At 50.0% G+C, this 19,088-nt stretch overlaps 1 protein-coding gene across 1 annotated transcript in view; it reads left to right on the plus strand.

The window, feature by feature from the left end:
* LOC143840431 (glutamine amidotransferase-like class 1 domain-containing protein 3, mitochondrial) overlaps positions 1 to 16,060 on the plus strand; it is an 83,467-nt gene extending 67,407 nt beyond the window's left edge. Inside the window, exons 3-4 of the mRNA XM_077343952.1 lie at positions 11,651 to 11,855; positions 15,756 to 16,060. Coding sequence (XP_077200067.1) covers positions 11,651 to 11,855; positions 15,756 to 15,948 — 398 coding nt within the window. The 3' untranslated portion in view covers positions 15,949 to 16,060. The remainder of the gene's footprint in view (positions 1 to 11,650; positions 11,856 to 15,755) is intronic.
* Positions 16,061 to 19,088: the final 3,028 nt, after the last annotated feature.

The following is a 19,088-nucleotide window of genomic DNA, read 5'->3' on the forward strand; positions in this document are numbered from 1 at the left end:
GGTCAGCAGTTTCTAGCTGGAGGTTGGCTTCCCCTCTGACTTCTAGTGTATTTGATATCTCCCCTGCCAGTAGCAGCCATCCCCTCTTCTCCAGGGCAACTGAGGCGAGCGCTTTGTGATGTCATTACAGTAGGTCACCAGTTTCTAGCTGGAGGGTGGCTTCCCCTCTGACTTCTAGTGTATTTGATATCCCCCCTGCCAGTAGCAGGCATCCCCTCGTCTCCAGGGCAACTGAGGCGAGCGCTTTGTGATGTCATTACAGTAGGTCACCAGTTTCTAGCTGGAGGGTAGCATCCCCTCAGACTTCTAGTGTATTTGATATCTCCCCTGCCAGTAGCAGGCATCCCCTCTTCTCCAGGGCAACTGAGGCGAGCGCTTTGTGATGTCATTACAGTAGGTCACCAGTTTCTAGCTGGAGGGTAGCTTCCCCTCTGACTTCTAGTGTATTTGATCTCCCCCCTGCCAGTAGCAGGCATCCCCTCTTCTCCAGGGCAACTGAGGCGAGCGCTTTGTGATGTCATTACAGTAGGTCACCAGTTTCTAGCTGGAGGGTGGCATCCCCTCTGACTTCTAGTGTATTTGATATCTCCCCTGCCAGTAGCAGGCATCCCCTCGTCTCCAGGGCAACTGAGGCGAGCGCTTTGTGATGTCATTACAGTAGGTCACCAGTTTCTAGCTGGAGGGTGGCATCCCCTCTGACTTCTAGTGTATTTGATCTCCCCCCTGCCAGTAGCAGGCATCCCCTCTTCTCCAGGGCAACTGAGGCGAGCGCTTTGTGATGTCATTACAGTAGGTCACCAGTTTCTAGCTGGAGGGTGGCATCCCCTCTGACTTCTAGTGTATTTGATATCTCCCCTGCCAGTAGCAGGCATCCCCTCGTCTCCAGGGCAACTGAGGCGAGCGCTTTGTGATGTCATTACAGTAGGTCACCAGTTTCTAGCTGGAGGGTGGCATCCCCTCTGACTTCTAGTGTATTTGATATCCCCCCTGCCAGTAGCAGCCATCCCCTCTTCTCCAGGGCAACTGAGGTGAGCGCTTTGTGATGTCATTTCAGTAGGTCACCAGTTTCTAGCTGGAGGGTGGCTTCCCCTCTGACTTCTAGTGTATTTGATATCCCCCCTGCCAGTAGCAGGCATCCCCTCGTCTCCAGGGCAACTGAGGCGAGCGCTTTGTGATGTCATTACAGTAGGTCACCAGTTTCTAGCTGGAGGGTGGCTTCCCCTCTGACTTCTAGTGTATTTGATATCCCCCCTGCCAGTAGCAGGCATCCCCTCGTCTCCAGGGCAACTGAGGCGAGCGCTTTGTGATGTCATTACAGTAGGTCACCAGTTTCTAGCTGGAGTGTGGCTTCCCCTCTGACTTCTAGTGTATTTGATATCCCCCCTGCCAATAGCAGGCATCCCCTCTTCTCCAGGGCAACTGAGGCGAGCGCTTTGTGATGTCATTACAGTAGGTCACTAGTTTCTAGCTGGAGGTTGGCTTCCCCTCTGACTTCTAGTGTATTTGATATCCCCCCTGCCAGTAGCAGGCATCCCCTCGTCTCCAGGGCAACTGAGGCGAGCGCTTTGTGATGTCATTACAGTAGGTCACTAGTTTCTAGCTGGAGGGTGGCTTCCCCTCTGACTTCTAGTGTATTTGATCTCCCCCCTGCCAGTAGCAGGCATCCCCTCGTCTCCAGGGCAACTGAGGCGAGCGCTTTGTGATGTCATTACAGTAGGTCACCAGTTTCTAGCTGGAGGGTGGCTTCCCCTCTGACTTCTAGTGTATTTGATATCTCCCCTGCCAGTAGCAGGCATCCCCTCGTCTCCAGGGCAACTGAGGCGAGCGCTTTGTGATGTCATTACAGTAGGTCACCAGTTTCTAGCTGGAGGGTGGCTTCCCCTCTGACTTCTAGTGTATTTGATATCTCCCCTGCCAGTAGCAGGCATCCCCTCGTCTCCAGGGCAACTGAGGCGAGCGCTTTGTGATGTCATTACAGTAGGTCACCAGTTTCTAGCTGGAGGGTGGCTTCCCCTCTGACTTCTAGTGTATTTGATATCCCCCCTGCCAGTAGCAGGCATCCCCTCATCTCCAGGGCAACTGAGGCGAGCGCTTTGTGATGTCATTACAGTAGGTCACCAGTTTCTAGCTGGAGGGTGGCTTCCCCTCTGACTTCTAGTGTATTTGATATCCCCCCTGCCAGTAGCAGGCATCCCCTCGTCTCCAGGGCAACTGAGGCGAGCGCTTTGTGATGTCATTACAGTAGGTCACCAGTTTCTAGCTGGAGGGTGGCTTCCCCTCTGACTTCTAGTGTATTCGATATCCCCGCTGCCAGTAGCAGGCATCCCCTCTTCTCCAGGGCAACTGAGGCGAGCGCTTTGTGATGTCATTACAGTAGGTCACCAGTTTCTAGCTGGAGGGTGGCTTCCCCTCTGACTTCTAGTGTATTTGATATCCCCCCTGCCAATAGCAGGCATCCCCTCGTCTCCAGGGCAACTGAGGCGAGCGCTTTGTGATGTCATTACAGTAGGTCACCAGTTTCTAGCTGGAGGGTGGCTTCCCCTCTGACTTCTAGTGTATTCGATATCCCCCCTGCCAGTAGCAGGCATCCCCTCGTCTCCAGGGCAACTGAGGCGAGCGCTTTGTGATGTCATTACAGTAGGTCACTAGTTTCTAGCTGGAGGGTGGCTTCCCCTCTGACTTCTAGTGTATTTGATATCCCCCCTGCCAGTAGCAGGCATCCCCTCTTCTCCAGGGCAACTGAGGCGAGCGCTTTGTGATGTCATTACAGTAGGTCACCAGTTTCTAGCTGGAGGGTGGCTTCCCCTCTGACTTCTAGTGTATTCGATATCCCCCCTGCCAATAGCAGGCATGCCCTCTTCTCCAGGGCAACTGAGGCGAGCGCTTTGTGATGTCATTACAGTAGGTCACCAGTTTCTAGCTGGAGGTTGGCTTCCCCTCTGACTTCTAGTGTATTTGATCTCCCCCTGCCAGTAGCAGGCATCCCCTCTTCTCCAGGGCAACTGAGGCGAGCGCTTTGTGATGTCATTACAGAAGGTCACCAGTTTCTAGCTGGAGGTTGGCTTCCCCTCTGACTTCTAGTGTATTTGATCTCCCCCTGTCAGTAGCAGGCATCCCCTCTTCTCCAGGGCAACTGAGGCGAGCGCTTTGTGATGTCATTACAGTAGGTCACCAGTTTCTAGCTGGAGGTTGGCTTCCCCTCTGACTTCTAGTGTATTTGATATCTCCCCTGCCAGTAGCAGGCATCCCCTCTTCTCCAGGCCAACTGAGGCGAGCGCTTTGTGATGTCATTACAGTAGGTCACCAGTTTCTAGCTGGAGGTTGGCTTCCCCTCTGACTTCTAGTGTATTTGATCTCCCCCTGCCAGTAGCAGGCATCCCCTTTTCTCCAGGGCAACTGAGGCGAGCGCTTTGTGATGTCATTACAGTAGGTCACCAGTTTCTAGCTGGAGGTTGGCTTCCCCTCTGACTTCTAGTGTATTTGATATCTCCCCTGCCAGTTGCAGCCGTCCCCTCTTCTCCAGGGCAACTGAGGCGAGCGCTTTGTGATGTCATTACAGTAGGTCACCAGTTTCTAGCTGGAGGTTGGCTTCCCCTCTGACTTCTAGTGTATTTGATCTCCCCCTGCCAGTAGCAGGCATCCCCTCTTCTCCAGGGCAACTGAGGTGGCCGCTTTGTGATGTCATTACAGTAGGTCACCAGTTTCTAGCTGGAGGGTGGCTTCCCCTCTGACTTCTAGTGTATTTGATATCGCCCCTGCCATGAGCAGGCATCCCTCCTTCTCCAGGGCAACTGAGGCGAGCGCTTTGTGATGTCATTACAGTAGGTCACCAGTTTCTACCTGGAGGTTGGCTTCCCCTCTGACTTCTAGTGTATTTGATATCCCCCCTGCCAGTAGCAGGCATCCCCTCTTCTCCAGGGCAACTGAGGCGAGCGCTTTGTGATGTCATTACAGTAGGTCACCAGTTTCTACCTGGAGGTTGGCTTCCCCTCTGACTTCTAGTGTATTTGATCTCCCCCTGCCAGTAGCAGCCATCCCCTCTTCTCCAGGGCAACTGAGGCGAGCGCTTTGTGATGTCATTACAGTAGGTCACCAGTTTCTAGCTGGAGGGTGGCTTCCCCTCTGACTTCTAGTGTATTCGATATCCCCCCTGCCAGTAGCAGGCATCCCCTCTTCTCCAGGGCAACTGAGGCGAGCGCTTTGTGATGTCATTACAGTAGGTCACCAGTTTCTACCTGGAGGTTGGCTTCCCCTCTGACTTCTAGTGTATTCGATATCCCCCCTGCCAGTAGCAGGCATCCCCTCGTCTCCAGGGCAACTGAGGCGAGCGCTTTGTGATGTCATTACAGTAGGTCACCAGTTTCTAGCTGGAGGGTGGCTTCCCCTCTGACTTCTAGTTTATTTGATATCCCCCCTGCCAATAGCAGGCATGCCCTCTTCTCCAGGGCAACTGAGGCGAGCGCTTTGTGATGTCATTACAGTAGGTCACCAGTTTTTGCTGGAGGGTGGCTTCCCCTCTTACTTCTAGTGTATTTGATATCCCCCCTGCCAGTAGCAGGCATCCCCTCTTCTCCAGGGCAACTGAGGCGAGCGCTTTGTGATGTCATTACAGTAGGTCACCAGTTTCTAGCTGGAGGTTGGCTTCCCCTCTGACTTCTAGTGTATTTGATATCCCCCCTGCCAATAGCAGGCATCCCCTCTTCTCCAGGGCAACTGAGGCGAGCGCTTTGTGATGTCATTACAGTAGGTCACCAGTTTCTATCTGGAGGGTGGCTTCCCCTCTGACTTCTAGTGTATTCGATATCCCCGCTGCCAGTAGCAGGCATCCCCTCTTCTCCAGGGCAACTGAGGCGAGCGCTTTGTGATGTCATTACAGTAGGTCACCAGTTTCTAGCTGGAGGTTGGCTTCCCCTCTGACTTCTAGTGTATTTGATCTCCCCCTGCCAGTAGCAGGCATCCCCTCTTCTCCAGGGCAACTGAGGCGAGCGCTTTGTGATGTCATTACAGTAGGTCACCAGTTTCTAGCTGGAGGTTGGCTTCCCCTCTGACTTCTAGTGTATTTGATATCTCCCCTGCCAGTAGCAGGCATCCCCTCTTCTCCAGGGCAACTGAGGCGAGCGCTTTGTGATGTCATTACAGTAGGTCACCAGTTTCTAGCTGGAGGTTGGCTTCCCCTCTGACTTCTAGTGTATTTGATATCTCCCCCTGCCAGTAGCAGGCATCCCCTCTTCTCCAGGGCAACTGAGGCGAGCGCTTTGTGATGTCATTACAGTAGGTCACCAGTTTCTAGCTGGAGGGTGGCTTCCCCTCTGACTTCTAGTGTATTTGATATCCCCCCTGCCAATAGCAGGCATGCCCTCTTCTCCAGGGCAACTGAGGCGAGCGCTTTGTGATGTCATTACAGTAGGTCACCAGTTTCTAGCTGGAGGTTGGCTTCCCCTCTTACTTCTAGTGTATTTGATATCCCCCCTGCCAGTAGCAGGCATCCCCTCTTCTCCAGGGCAACTGAGGCGAGCGCTTTGTGATGTCATTACAGTAGGTCACCAGTTTCTAGCTGGAAGTTGGCTTCCCCTCTGACTTCTAGTGTATTTGATATCCCCCCTGCCAATAGCAGGCATCCCCTCTTCTCCAGGGCAACTGAGGCGAGCGCTTTGTGATGTCATTACAGTAGGTCACCAGTTTCTATCTGGAGGGTGGCTTCCCCTCTGACTTCTAGTGTATTCGATATCCCCGCTGCCAGTAGCAGGCATCCCCTCTTCTCCAGGGCAACTGAGGCGAGCGCTTTGTGATGTCATTATAGTAGGTCACCAGTTTCTAGCTGGAGGTTGGCTTCCCCTCTGACTTCTAGTGTATTTGATCTCCCCCTGCCAGTAGCAGGCATCCCCTCTTCTCCAGGGCAACTGATGCGAGCGCTTTGTGATGTCATTACAGTAGGTCACCAGTTTCTACCTGGAGGTTGGCTTCCCCTCTGACTTCTAGTGTATTTGATCTCCCCCTGCCAGTAGCAGGCATCCCCTCTTCTCCAGGGCAACTGATGCGAGCGCTTTGTGATGTCATTACAGTAGGTCACCAGTTTCTACCTGGAGGTTGGCTTCCCCTCTGACTTCTAGTGTATTTGATATCCCCCCTGCCAGTAGCAGGCATCCCCTCTTCTCCAGGGCAACTGAGGCGAGCGCTTTGTGATGTCATTACAGTAGGTCACCAGTTTCTACCTGGAGGTTGGCTTCCCCTCTGACTTCTAGTGTATTTGATCTCCCCCTGCCAGTAGCAGCCATCCCCTCTTCTCCAGGGCAACTGAGGTGAGCGCTTTGTGATGTCATTTCAGTAGGTCACCAGTTTCTAGCTGGAGGGTGGCTTCCCCTCTGACTTCTAGTGTATCTGATATCCCCCCTGCCAGTAGCAGGCATCCCCTCTTCTCCAGGGCAACTGAGGCGAGCGCTTTGTGATGTCATTACAGTAGGTCACCAGTTTCTACCTGGAGGTTGGCTTCCCCTCTGACTTCTAGTGTATTTGATCTCCCCCTGCCAGTAGCAGGCATCCCCTCTTCTCCAGGGCAACTGAGGTGAGCGCTTTGTGATGTCATTTCAGTAGGTCACCAGTTTCTAGCTGGAGGGTGGCTTCCCCTCTGACTTCTAGTGTATTTGATATCCCCCCTGCCAGGAGCAGGCATCCCCTCTTCTCCAGGGCAACTGAGGCGAGCGCTTTGTGATGTCATTACAGTAGGTCACCAGTTTCTAGCTGGAGGTTGGTTCCCCTCTGACTTCTAGTGTATTTGATCTCCCCCTGCCAGTAGCAGGCATCCCCTCTTCTCCAGGGCAACTGAGGGGAGCGCTTTGTGATGTCATTTCAGTAGGTCACCAGTTTCTAGCTGGAGGGTGGCTTCCCCTCTGACTTCTAGTGTATTTGATATCCCCCCTGCCAGGAGCAGGCATCCCCTCTTCTCCAGGGCAACTGAGGCGAGCGCTTTGTGATGTCATTACAGTAGGTCACCAGTTTCTAGCTGGAGGTTGGCTTCCCCTCTGACTTCTAGTGTATTTGATATCTCCCCTGCCAGTTGCAGCCATCCCCTCTTCTCCAGGGCAACTGAGGCGAGCGCTTTGTGATGTCATTACAGTAGGTCACCAGTTTCTAGCTGGAGGTTGGCTTCCCCTCTGACTTCTAGTGTATTTGATCTCCCCCTGCCAGTAGCAGGCATCCCCTCTTCTCCAGGGCAACTGAGGTGGCCGCTTTGTGATGTCATTACAGTAGGTCACCAGTTTCTAGCTGGAGGGTGGCTTCCCCTCTGACTTCTAGTGTATTTGATATCGCCCCTGCCATGAGCAGGCATCCCTCCTTCTCCAGGGCAACTGAGGCGAGCGCTTTGTGATGTCATTACAGTAGGTCACCAGTTTCTACCTGGAGGTTGGCTTCCTCTCTGACTTCTAGTGTATTTGATATCCCCCCTGCCAGTAGCAGGCATCCCCTCTTCTCCAGGGCAACTGAGGCGAGCGCTTTGTGATGTCATTACAGTAGGTCACCAGTTTCTACCTGGAGGTTGGCTTCCCCTCTGACTTCTAGTGTATTTGATCTCCCCCTGCCAGTAGCAGCCATCCCCTCTTCTCCAGGGCAACTGAGGTGAGCGCTTTGTGATGTCATTTCAGTAGGTCACCAGTTTCTAGCTGGAGGGTGGCTTCCCCTCTGACTTCTAGTGTATCTGATATCCCCCCTGCCAGTAGCAGGCATCCCCTCTTCTCCAGGGCAACTGAGGCGAGCGCTTTGTGATGTCATTACAGTAGGTCACCAGTTTCTACCTGGAGGTTGGCTTCCCCTCTGACTTCTAGTGTATTTGATCTCCCCCTGCCAGTAGCAGGCATCCCCTCTTCTCCAGGGCAACTGAGGGGAGCGCTTTGTGATGTCATTTCAGTAGGTCACCAGTTTCTAGCTGGAGGGTGGCTTCCCCTCTGACTTCTAGTGTATTTGATATCCCCCCTGCCAGGATCAGGCATCCCCTCTTCTCCAGGGCAACTGAGGCGAGCGCTTTGTGATGTCATTACAGTAGGTCACCAGTTTCTACCTGGAGGTTGGCTTCCCCTCTGACTTCTAGTGTATTTGATATCCCCCCTGCCAGTAGCAGGCATCCCCTCTTCTCCAGGGCAACTGAGGCGAGCGCTTTGTGATGTCATTACAGTAGGTCACCAGTTTCTAGCTGGAGGGTGGCTTCCCCTCTGACTTCTAGTGTATTTGATATCCCCCCTGCCAATAGCAGGCATCCCCTCTTCTCCAGGGCAACTGAGGCGAGCGCTTTGTGATGTCATTACAGTAGGACACCAGTTTCTAGCTGGAGGGTGGCTTTCCCTCTGACTTCTAGTGTATTTGATATCCCCCCTGCCAGTAGCAGGCATCCCCTCTTCTCCAGGGCAACTGAGGCGAGCGCTTTGTGATGTCATTTCAGTAGGTCTTTCAGCTAGAGGTTGGCTACCCCCTCTGACTCCTAGTGTGTTCTGATATCTTCACCTACATAACGTTTGTTGTGACAAAAGGAAGGGAAGGTGATTGTAAGCCACTTTGTGATGTACAAGGCCTGCTGGTTGACCGTGGGCTAGTCAGAGTGTTCTCTCAGAGCCTTCTCATCTCCACCTACCTCACATGGCATCTGCTGTGGAAAGAGGAAGCCACTTTGAGACTCCTCTGGGTAGTGAAAAGTGGGGCACAGAAAACCAGTTCTTTTCTTTGAAATAGAATGGGGGTTCTGTTTATCCACAAAGGGCTTTGTGTATCTAGGCCTATGGCTGTTTTGACTTCAGCGTCTCCCCTTGGGCTGGCTTGTGGCACAATTCCTGACACTCTCCCAAGTTGCATTTTCAGAAGTCTCCGGATTTGCCTTGGGTGTGTTGGAGAATCCTGGAAAAGGGCTGGGCCCTCTGCTAAGTAGCATCATGGGCTAGGCGGCTACCTGAGCTTCGAGGGCTTCAGCCACGGCCTCAAAAACACCATTTTCCCCTGGGCGGTCCGTCCTCTCCTGCTGCCTGAAGAGAAAAGGGAGGAGTGAGAAACAGGGAGGTAGTTTCCTGTAGAGTTAATACAGGACTGTCTCAGCAAGGAGTACCTCCCGGGGAAACGGGGTGGATGCGTTTCCATGACCTCCGTGGGCCTCAGTTCAGTTGGTGAGTGGCATTATTAAAAGTTTAATCAACACTGTGGATTTGTCCTGGAGGGGGAAAGCAGGGAATCCTACCTGCCCCAGATGTGGAAATTAAAAATGTCTCCTAGCAGAGTTTTATTTCCTGCCCCTCCCATTGACACAATGTTGTCTTATTTTTGAGCAGCTTATATAATTTATGGGTCTTTTCCTGGTGCCCACCAAGTATTTTTAGAACGTGGGCGGGAGCAGGTGATGCTTTTGGATAGCAAGACCGCTGGTTGGGCACTGAAGATTTGATTGGCTGAACTGTTTTTTTTAAATGTTGCTTTGGCAGCAACTGCCACCAAAGCGCAAGGCTCTTCACTGTGGGATTTGAAGGTAACCTGCAGCAGCCATTTTGTGACTGGCTCCTCCTCCTGTGGCAGCCATTTTGTGGTTGTTACTAGGATTCTGTGTCAGAATTCCAGATGCCTCCACAGGCTCAAAAAGGTTGGGGACCACTGGAGTAATCAGGCCCTTTCAGTCACACCAGGGAGTTTTTTAAAGTTCTAAACCAGGGGTAGTCAAACTGCGGCCCTCCAGATGTCCATGGACTACAATTCCCAGGAGCCCCTGCCAGCATTCGCTGGCAGGGGGCTCCTGGGAATTGTAGTCCATGGACATCTGGAGGGCCGCAGTTTGACTACCCCTGTTCTAAACCATAGTAGCACACCAAGCTTTGTTTTAAGGAACACTTTTGTTTATCTGTTTCACATTATCTCTGATGTGAAACTTTATTTTCTTTTTTTTTAATTGCCTCAATTACTGGGTCTGAATTCTGTGGTGACCTGAACATTTTTGTCATGTTTCCAGACTGGATCATCTGGTAAAAGTAGAGCTTGGTTGTCCTGTCTAATTACAGGTTGTTTTCATATAAGGCAAAATTATCCTATTTGGTAGAAAGTCCTCAGAGTAGCTCCTTCAAGGTGACAAATGGCTACTTGCCCTCTCATGACCTATTTGCACTTTTGACTGAGTTTCTACCACACAAGTTGCATTATGGTTGGGAATTTCTTTTTAAATGGCCTTTTTGGTGGTGACCCTGGAATTCTGAAATAGTGAGCTCCAATAGGAAGACCACGCCCATCTGCCAATGGCTTTTTAAGCTAATGTGGACATCGTGAGAGCCGTAATTAGCCCAGCCTGGACTAGTATCTGGAAGACCAAGATTCAAATCCCCATTGGTGCCATAAAATCTATCTGGCAACGCTGATCCCATCAGATCTTGGGAGCTATGCAAGGCTGACGCTGGCTAATATTTGGATATTATTATTATCATTATCATTATCATTATCATTATTATTTGGATTTATTACCTGCCACTCTGGGCTTCTGGAGAGCAGTCATTTTAAGACAAGCCTTGCAACCAGGATTCAGGAAGTCTTTGACCTGACGCCCTGGCCAATGCTTTGCTATAGGCACAGAGAAGAACGTTAATTCACAAAAAGCAAAAATTTGCACACTTACTGAAAGTGATTTTTCAAATATCAAGCGTTATATTCACTTCTGGATATCGCGGGGGAAAGGTAGTGTCACTCTGGATCAACCATGCATGTTGCAGAGAGAAAATGTAAAGCACCAAAAATCAAAATGGAAATTGAATTCAGTGTAGACAGGAGAGATTCATTTGAACTGGGAGTGGGTATAAAGGGCCCTGTGCAGACTACACCCTCGTTACCCTACACATGCTGTAAGATAAATAAATAATGAACGAATTGCTGGTTGACCTTGGGCCAGTCTCCCTCTTTCAGACTAACCTATCTCACAGGGCTGTTGTCCTGATAAAATGTGGGAGAAAAGAATAATGTAAACTACTTCAAGCCCCCATTGGGGAGAAAGGTGAGGCATAGATGAATCAAATAAGATTTTGTGTATTAATGTAAGGCTGTTCATAGTAGGCATGCCTTTACAGAGGCCTTTTATTACTCAATAGTTTTGTAACTGTTTTTGCATTTGCCCTTTTCAGAAATCAGAGTGGCCATTACTTCAGAATTGGTGCCTTGTCTTCCCCCTTGTTATCTTGGGTTGGGTGGGAACAGGTAAATTGCAGAGGTGGAGGCATAAATCTTTAGGGACAGGTTTTTCTCAACCAGGGTTTCAAGAAACCTTGGGGTTTCTTGACAGCCTTGGAAGAGTTTCCTAAATGGGTGGGAGTTAATTAATGGTTTATACATTTAAAAAAATATTAAACATTTATTGGGTGATATGACCATATGTGGTCATGTCGACCTGCCCTCCCCTCCCAAAATTGCCTATGATGGGCCTGGAGGGAGGAAGGGGGGACCCACGTGGGTATGAACACAGCTGTGCTTCTGCATGATTGTGCCACATCTGAGGTTTCTTGAAGCCTGAAGCATGGTGTAGGGGTTTCTCAATTGTAAAAAGTTGAGAAATGCTGCTTTAGAACATAGTCTATACATGTTAAATGAAGCAGGCGTTAATTTGACTTGAAGGAATGAACTCATATCACCTCCTTGTTTTCCTTTCCAGGGGGCTTTGGTGTGGCGAAAAACCTGTGTTCGTGGGCTGTGGACGGAAAGGCCTGCTCCGTCAATGAACTTGTGAAGTCCACCCTTGAGGCCTTCCACGGTGCAAAGAAACCCATTGGCTTGTGCTGCATCTCTCCTGTGCTGGCAGCTAAAGTATTCCCGGGATGTGAAGTCACCGTTGGGCACGATAAAAATGTAGATGGAAGGTATAAGAAACCATTTCTTAAGCCATTTTTTGGCTTTGACCCCTTTCAATCTGGCTTCAAGTCAGAGCTGGGCTTTTGCTTTCTGGTGGATGATCTTGGCCTGTTTGCTGATAAGAGCTACATTTCTTTATTAACTTCTGCCTTCAATATAGCAGATCCTGTCATATTTGTTAGAAGCAATTAAACTTGGCATTGCTGTTCAGGGGAAAGCACTTGGGTGCATTAAGTCATTTCCTTTTTGTGTCTAGAGGTTGACATCCTGACCCGGATGGCCCAGATTAGGCCAATTTGGTTAAATCTTGGAAGCTAACCAGGGCCCTGTTTGGGGTTACAGTTTAATTTCTGTTTGAAGCAGTATCTCTTTAATCCTCATCCTGGTTGCATCTGTTCGTTCCCTCTGCACCTACATGCTAATAAAAAATCCGGGATTGCCAAAAAAATTTTCTCCCCTGGTAATTGGTCTCTGTTAATTGGTTTCCAGCTTTGCTTTCGCTTTGCATTTTGCATTTCAGTACTTCTTGTTTTAAAGTTAAGGGGATGCTTAACACTTTTGGTGTAGTGGTTAGGAGTGTGGACTTCTAATCTGGCATGCCGGGTTCGATTCTGCGCTCCCCCACTAGCCATGGCACTGATAAAACTGTTCTCCCCAAGCAGTGATATCAAGGCTCTCTCAGCCTCACCTACCTCACACGGTGTCTGTTGTGGGGAAAGAGAAGGGGACTGTAAGCCACTTTGAGCCTCCTTCAGGTAGAGAAAAGTGGCATATAAGAACCAACTCTTCTTCTTCTTTAAAAAACTATTGTAAAGAGGGGGGTGGGGCGGGAAACACTTTTCAAAAGTCTTTACTGATGAGCCATTATAGACATACTGCATTCAAAGTCTTTATGCCAGGTTTTCTGGTGTTTTCTCTCACTTTTCTTCCCAAAGGAAGACAGGCAATGTCTCCCCATTTTAAGAAACAAACTGCCAAGCTTAGAAAGAGAGAGCAACCCCATTTCTTTTCTGCCCTCCCCAAGCATGTGTAGACTGATCTTTTTCTTGTATGAGTGCTTCTCACATTACTTAAGGATGACTTGTACATTAGGGGAAACAGCTTAGCTCAGACAGATTTTAGGCAGCACCAGAAATAAAAGGGTCTGCTGCTGCCGGAAGCCCACCAATCGGCAGAGGTCTCAACTAGAGGCTGTGGGTGGGGGGTGGGGAAAGAAACTTCAAAAGACTGCTGGGCACCTGCAAGAGAATGCCATAAAACAGATATGCCAGGGGGAATAAGTAGGGTGATGGCAGAGTCAATCCACAGCTGTGCAGAGGGAGGAAAAAGCGAGCAGCATCAAAGTAGTAATTGCAGTCAGGTGCAGATGGCTTTTTAATATTTGAGCCCAAGCTTTAAAATCCCAGTGCAGATAAGTCCCAGGATTGGCCCTGGATCTGAGACCATCAAGTCCAGGGTCACTGCACAGAAGCAGACAATGGCAAACCACCAGCCTTGTGTAGTGGTTAAGAGTGATGGCCTCTAATCTGGGGAACCGGGTTTGATTCCCCACTCCTCTTCCACATGCAGCCAACTGGGGGACCCTGGGCCAATCCCAGTTCTCTCAGCCTCAGCTACCTCACAGGGTGTCTGTTATGGGGAGAGGAAGGGAAGGCAATCGTAAGCTGCTTTTGAGACCCATGAGGCCTGCCGGGCGACCTTTGGCAAGTCCCAGTTTTCTCAGAGCTCTCTCAGCCTCACTTACTTTGCAGGGTGTAGAGAGACAAAGATTAGGTGATTGTAAGTCGCTTTGAGATATCTTTGGGTAGTAAAAAGTGGGGTACAAAAAAACAACTCTTCTTCTCTGTTTGTCACTTGGCTTGAAAACCCTACAGGTTCATCAGGATTCACCTGTAATTTGATGGCCTCTTCCACCCCCATAGAGGGTAGCAATCTAAGCAGGGAGATCTTAATCGGCTTCTTGGCATTTGCCCGGGAGGTGCCCAAAGGCTTTTTATTGTCTCCTGTGTTATTCAACAATTATATGAAAGTTCTTAATAATGAAATCATCTGTTGCTTTGGAGATGAATGCCATCAGTATGTGTCAGAGGCAGACAGAACTCACAACAAGGCTTCTATAGAAAGAAAGCTTTAATTGGAAGTACATCTGAAGACTCAAACATCTGAAGTCAAGACTGTTCAATATCGGGAAAGCAGGCAGTTCTCAATACAATTCTCCCGCCTAAACCAGCCCTGTTCACAGGGGAGGGGTGACATCCCCCAACCAGGTGCCATCCTGGGCTTCCTGCCAAAGTGTCTCTGTTGCCGCGTCCTTGGTCTGCTCGACGCCTCAAGTTGTAGATAAGCTGTTTACAGGGGTACTTGCAACAAAGTATCACAGCAGGGGGGAACATGCAGTGTGAAAAGCTCAGGGGCATCAGAGGGAGGATAGAGGTTCAAAAGGAATGCTACAGAACCATAAGCATGGATAAAAGCAATAGAAGTTACACACACACAAAGATGGAGTCTCTCTGGTTAGCTTGGCACAGACCTGGCAAAGAGCAGGGGACTGATCCTGACATTCTGCTGTCCCAAGAGCCCCTTCCCCCTCCCCTTAACCCCCGTCAATGGGTCGCAGGCAATGCGGGAACTCTCGGTGAAATTCCCTCAGCAGCTTAGGAGCCCGAACGTCACTCGCCTCCACCCACTCCCTGTCCCCCACGGGGAATTCTTTCCAGTCCACCAGGTACTGCAGTTTCCCCTTATGCCAACGAGAGTCCAAGATCTTGTTCACTTCGTAGTGCGCGTCCTTATCTACGAAAACAGGGATGGGAGCAGCAGTAGCCGAGTGCCAGTCGTCCGGAGGCGGGGCCCGTTTCGGCAAGCTGGAATGAAAAACGGGATGCACATGTCTATAAATGGTCCCCTGGCAGAGAGCAGGGGACTGATCCTGACAGTATGCTAGCTATATGTTTTTTAAATCATACAATCATAAATCAGAAGGGGCCATACAAGCCATGTAGTCCCCTGCTCAGTGCGGGCTGAGCCTAAAATATCCAGGATAAGCATCTGTCCAGCTGCTGCTTGAAGACTGACAGTGAGGAGGAACCCACCACCTCCTTAGGTAGTTTCCACTGCTGAAATACTCTGTGAAAAAAAATATTCTTGACGTCTAGCCAGTATCATTCTACACGTAGTTTAAACCCATTACTGCAGGTCCTCTCCTCTGCTGCCAGGAACCTTTCCCTGCTCTCCTCCAAGTGACAACCTTTCAGATATTTAAAGAGAGCCGTCATATCTCCTCTCGACCTCCTCTCCTCCAGGCTGAACATTCCCAAGTCCCTCAGCCTTTCAAAGCCTTCAGAGGCAGAGGTCTCCTCCCAGTGGTGGAAAGGGGTGGGCAAGTAGAAGCTGAATGCAGACAAGATGAAGGTGGTACTTTGTGGAAAAATGGTCCCCTGGAAAGTGCAGTCCAGCTCTCTTTAGCTCAGGAGTAGTCAAACTGCGGCCCTCCAGATGTCCATGGACTACAATTCCCAGAAGCCCCTGCCAGCATTCGCTGGCAGGGGCTCATGGGAATTGTAGTCCATGGACATCTGGAGGGCCGCAGTTTGACTACGCCTGCTTTAGCTGAATCAGTTCTGTCCTCTTGTTAGCAACCAGCCCCCTTTGTTATTCTAAGAGTGTTCCTTCATCTTGTATACAGTCTGACTCCCTGTTTTGGACCCAAGTGACCTGACCATGTTGATCCACACTACGACAGCTTTAAAGCTAGACTACTGTAACGTGGGGGCTGCCCTTGAAGGCAACCCAGAATTGCAACTGCTGCGGAATTTAGTGGCCTCCCCATTGCAACCCCCAGAACTATGCCTGCCTTAGCTGCCAGTGTGTTTCTGAGCTCAATCCAAGGTTCTCTTTCTCTTTTGCAGATTTCCTGACTTTGAGACAGCCTCGGCCATAGAAGAGCTTGGGTGCAAGCACATTTGCAAAGGTGTGAGTGAAGCCCACGTCGATTCTTCCAACAGGATTGTCACCACGTGTGCTTTCATGTGCAAGGCCCCCTTGCATGAAATCTTTGATGGGATTGGAAAGATGGTTGGGGAAGTCATGAGACTTGCCTGAGGTGGGGAACTGCTCCCTCCCCCCCCCTCCTCACGATGTCTGCTGGAAAATTTGTAATCGCCATAGCTGGGCGACTGGTGAGACGAATAAAAGCATATCACTGAGTTGAAAAGTTGTCTTCACACTCAGTTGCCTTTAAAAACATGGTTTCTCTCAGAGCCGTAACCAGGGCAAGGTAAGTAGGCACATGAAACTGAGAGGCACAGAAAAAGTATATCATGACTAAAATAGAAGAAGAGCTGGTTTTTATACCCTGCTTTTTACTACCTGAAGGAGTCTCAAAGCGGCTTCCAAATACCTTCCTCTCCCCACAACACACCCTGTGGGATAGGTGAGGCTGAGAGAGCTCTGAGAGAACTACGCTGTGAGAACAGACCTAGGAGAACTGTGACTGGTCCAAGGTCACTTAGCAAGCCTCATGTATCTCATAGGGGCTTACAATGACCTTTCCTTCCTCTCCCCACAACACACCCTGTGAGGTAGGTGAGGCTGAGAGTGTTTTGACAGAACAGCAGCTGGCCCAAGGTCACCCAGCAGGCCTTGTGTGTTTGAAAGCAGTTTACAATCACTTCCCCTTCCTCTGCCCACAACCAATACCTTGTGTGGTATGTGAGACTGAGAGAGCTCAGTCTGAGAGAGAACTGTGACTGTCCCAAGGTCACCCAGAAGTCCTCAGATGTCTCAAAGGGGCTTACAATCACCTTTCCATCTTCTCCCCACAATAGACGCCCTGTGAGGTAGGTGGGACTGAGAAAGCTCTAAGAGAATTGTGACTGGTCTAATGTCACCCTGCTGACTGCATGTGGAGGAGCAGACAATCCACCCCAGTTCTCCAGATTAGAGTGCACTGTACACCACATTGGCTCTCGTTGTGTTGCTATTACTCTGGTCATTGATATATTTACCTTTTAACAAAAATAATTAAGAGGAAAGTGTAGGGTGCCCAGTCCTTGCCTCAGGCAAAACATTAGAGAGTTATGGCTCTGGTTTCTCCTCTTCCTCTTGAAATAAACAATGTTAGCACAGCCCTCAGTTAACCACTGGTTTTCCTGAAGGGGAGGGTGCCATAATTACGAGTCTGGCCAGGAACAGCTCGTTTTGGATTTCATTTTGGAATTGCCGGTTCCCAATCTCGGCATTAAGCCATCTTCATTATGTTTGTGAGCGGTTGATGGGTATCTTGTACGGCTCAGGCGCTTGTGCTGCATATTTACAAGATCGGGGCTCTGCTCCCAGGCAACTGTAACGTGTTAATCTGTACAAATTACACAGATGTCCTTAGTTGCTCCACAGTTTATGAAACCCCTTTTTGCACAGCTGTCTTTCGCTTGGCTGACCGTGGAAGGGGAAGGAAATCCGAACTACACGTCATACTAGATGGTTGCAAACCTGATTGCATCCACCACACTTCAGCTGCTGAGATTTCGGCAGGCGTTTCCCACAAGACTTTTTCAGGCACATTTCTGCAGTCATGAGGACTAGAAACTTATTTTAAAATCTAAGAAGTGTCTTGAGCGTAGTCAGAAGTGATCTTTATAAATTCGTTTGGGACAGGATCATTATCTGTAAACATCTGTAAACAGCCCGTGGCGCCACGGACTGTATAAAAGAGTAAGGGGTAGTGGGGAGGAGTTAGGGCGGGACCGGTCCGGGATAAAAACTCGCGGCTCCTGATTGGCCCCTCCGAGTGTCAATCCCGCCCCAAGCAGCCAATGGCGCGGCTCCCCATTGGCTGCTTCACCCGCCCAGGGAATATGGCGGAGCGGACTCGCAGCGTCATAGACGCTGCGAGGCCGCTCCGCCGGCCGAGGGAAGGCTCCAGAGAGCCTCGGGTGGGGGGTGGGCCGGGAACTGACCGCCGACCTGCCTTCGCCGCCGCCTCCAACCTCGCCTCCTGATGGCCGCCATCGCCCCGACGCCCTCCCGGCCCCCTGGACTGGCCAGGCCACTGGCGACGCGCGACGAGGACCACCGCCACTCCCAGAAAGCCTCCGAAAGGTCAGTCTCCCACCCAGACAAGGAAAGCCGCAGCCCCACCAACCACACCCCGCTGCCAAGGCTCCCGCGCCCCTCAGTTTCCCCTGCTAGCGCCCATTTTATTTACATATAAACTGGGCTTTTTTTACTAGTTTAAATATAATTAACAACTTTTTACTGTGCATAGACCAAGGCAAACATCTGGGAATCTATTCATATAGCAAAGTCTCACTTCAAGCTGTCCTAAAATTGAGTTAGCCCAAAGACTATTGCGATTGTTGGTCACTTCCTTGTTTGTATGTCCTCACCTTGCCTTTCTTTGAGGGGTCTTGTGGCCAGTCCCAGGAAGAGTCATGAAACAACCATTAAGCCAGTTTGGTGTAGTGATTAGGAGTGTGGACTTCTAATCTGGAGAGCCGGTTTGATTCTGCACTCCCCCACGTGCAGCCAGCTGGGTAACCTTGGGCTCGCCATGGCACTGATAAAACTGTTCTGACCGGGCAGTGATATCAGGGCTCTCTCAGCCTCACCCACCCCACAGGGTGTCTGTTGTGGGGAGAGGAATGGGAAGGCGACTGTAAGCCGCTTTGAGCCTCCTTCGGGTAGAGAAAAGCGACATATAAGAACCAACTCTTCTTCTTAACAGGCTTCCTGCTTGGCAGTGAACCTAAATAGGACCTCTTCCCATAGTAGTGCAGAATTCAAATTAAAAGGGCAGACATTTCTTTCTGGAAGTACCCCGAGAAGAGCACCAGAGGTCCTATATGGAAGTGTGAGCTTGGAGAAATTTTGGGGAAATTCTAGCAAGGCAAAAATAACACAGTGGAACTAATACAGCTGAGGCACTTTTGTTTAACTTCTAAGAAAGGTTTACTAAACAATTAGGAAAAAAAAGGGTTAGATGGAAAGAAGAAGAATAGCAGCCTCAATTCAACTTTCTAGGTCTAGTCCAGTGGTTCTCAACCTTCCTAATGCCGTGCCCCTTTAATACAGTTCCTCATGTTGTGGTGAACCCAACCATAAAATTATGCAAGGGTTCTTTCACAGAAATTAAACCAAAATTGACCAATGGCGTAAAGATCCATTATTCACGATTGTATATAAATTGGTTTATTTCTGGGGTTTCTCAGTTCAGTTCTGCCTCTTGTCCCACCATGCTGATC

The sequence above is a fragment of the Paroedura picta genome, chromosome 6, assembly GCF_049243985.1.
Source record: "Paroedura picta isolate Pp20150507F chromosome 6, Ppicta_v3.0, whole genome shotgun sequence".
NCBI classification, from domain to species: domain Eukaryota; kingdom Metazoa; phylum Chordata; class Lepidosauria; order Squamata; family Gekkonidae; genus Paroedura; species Paroedura picta.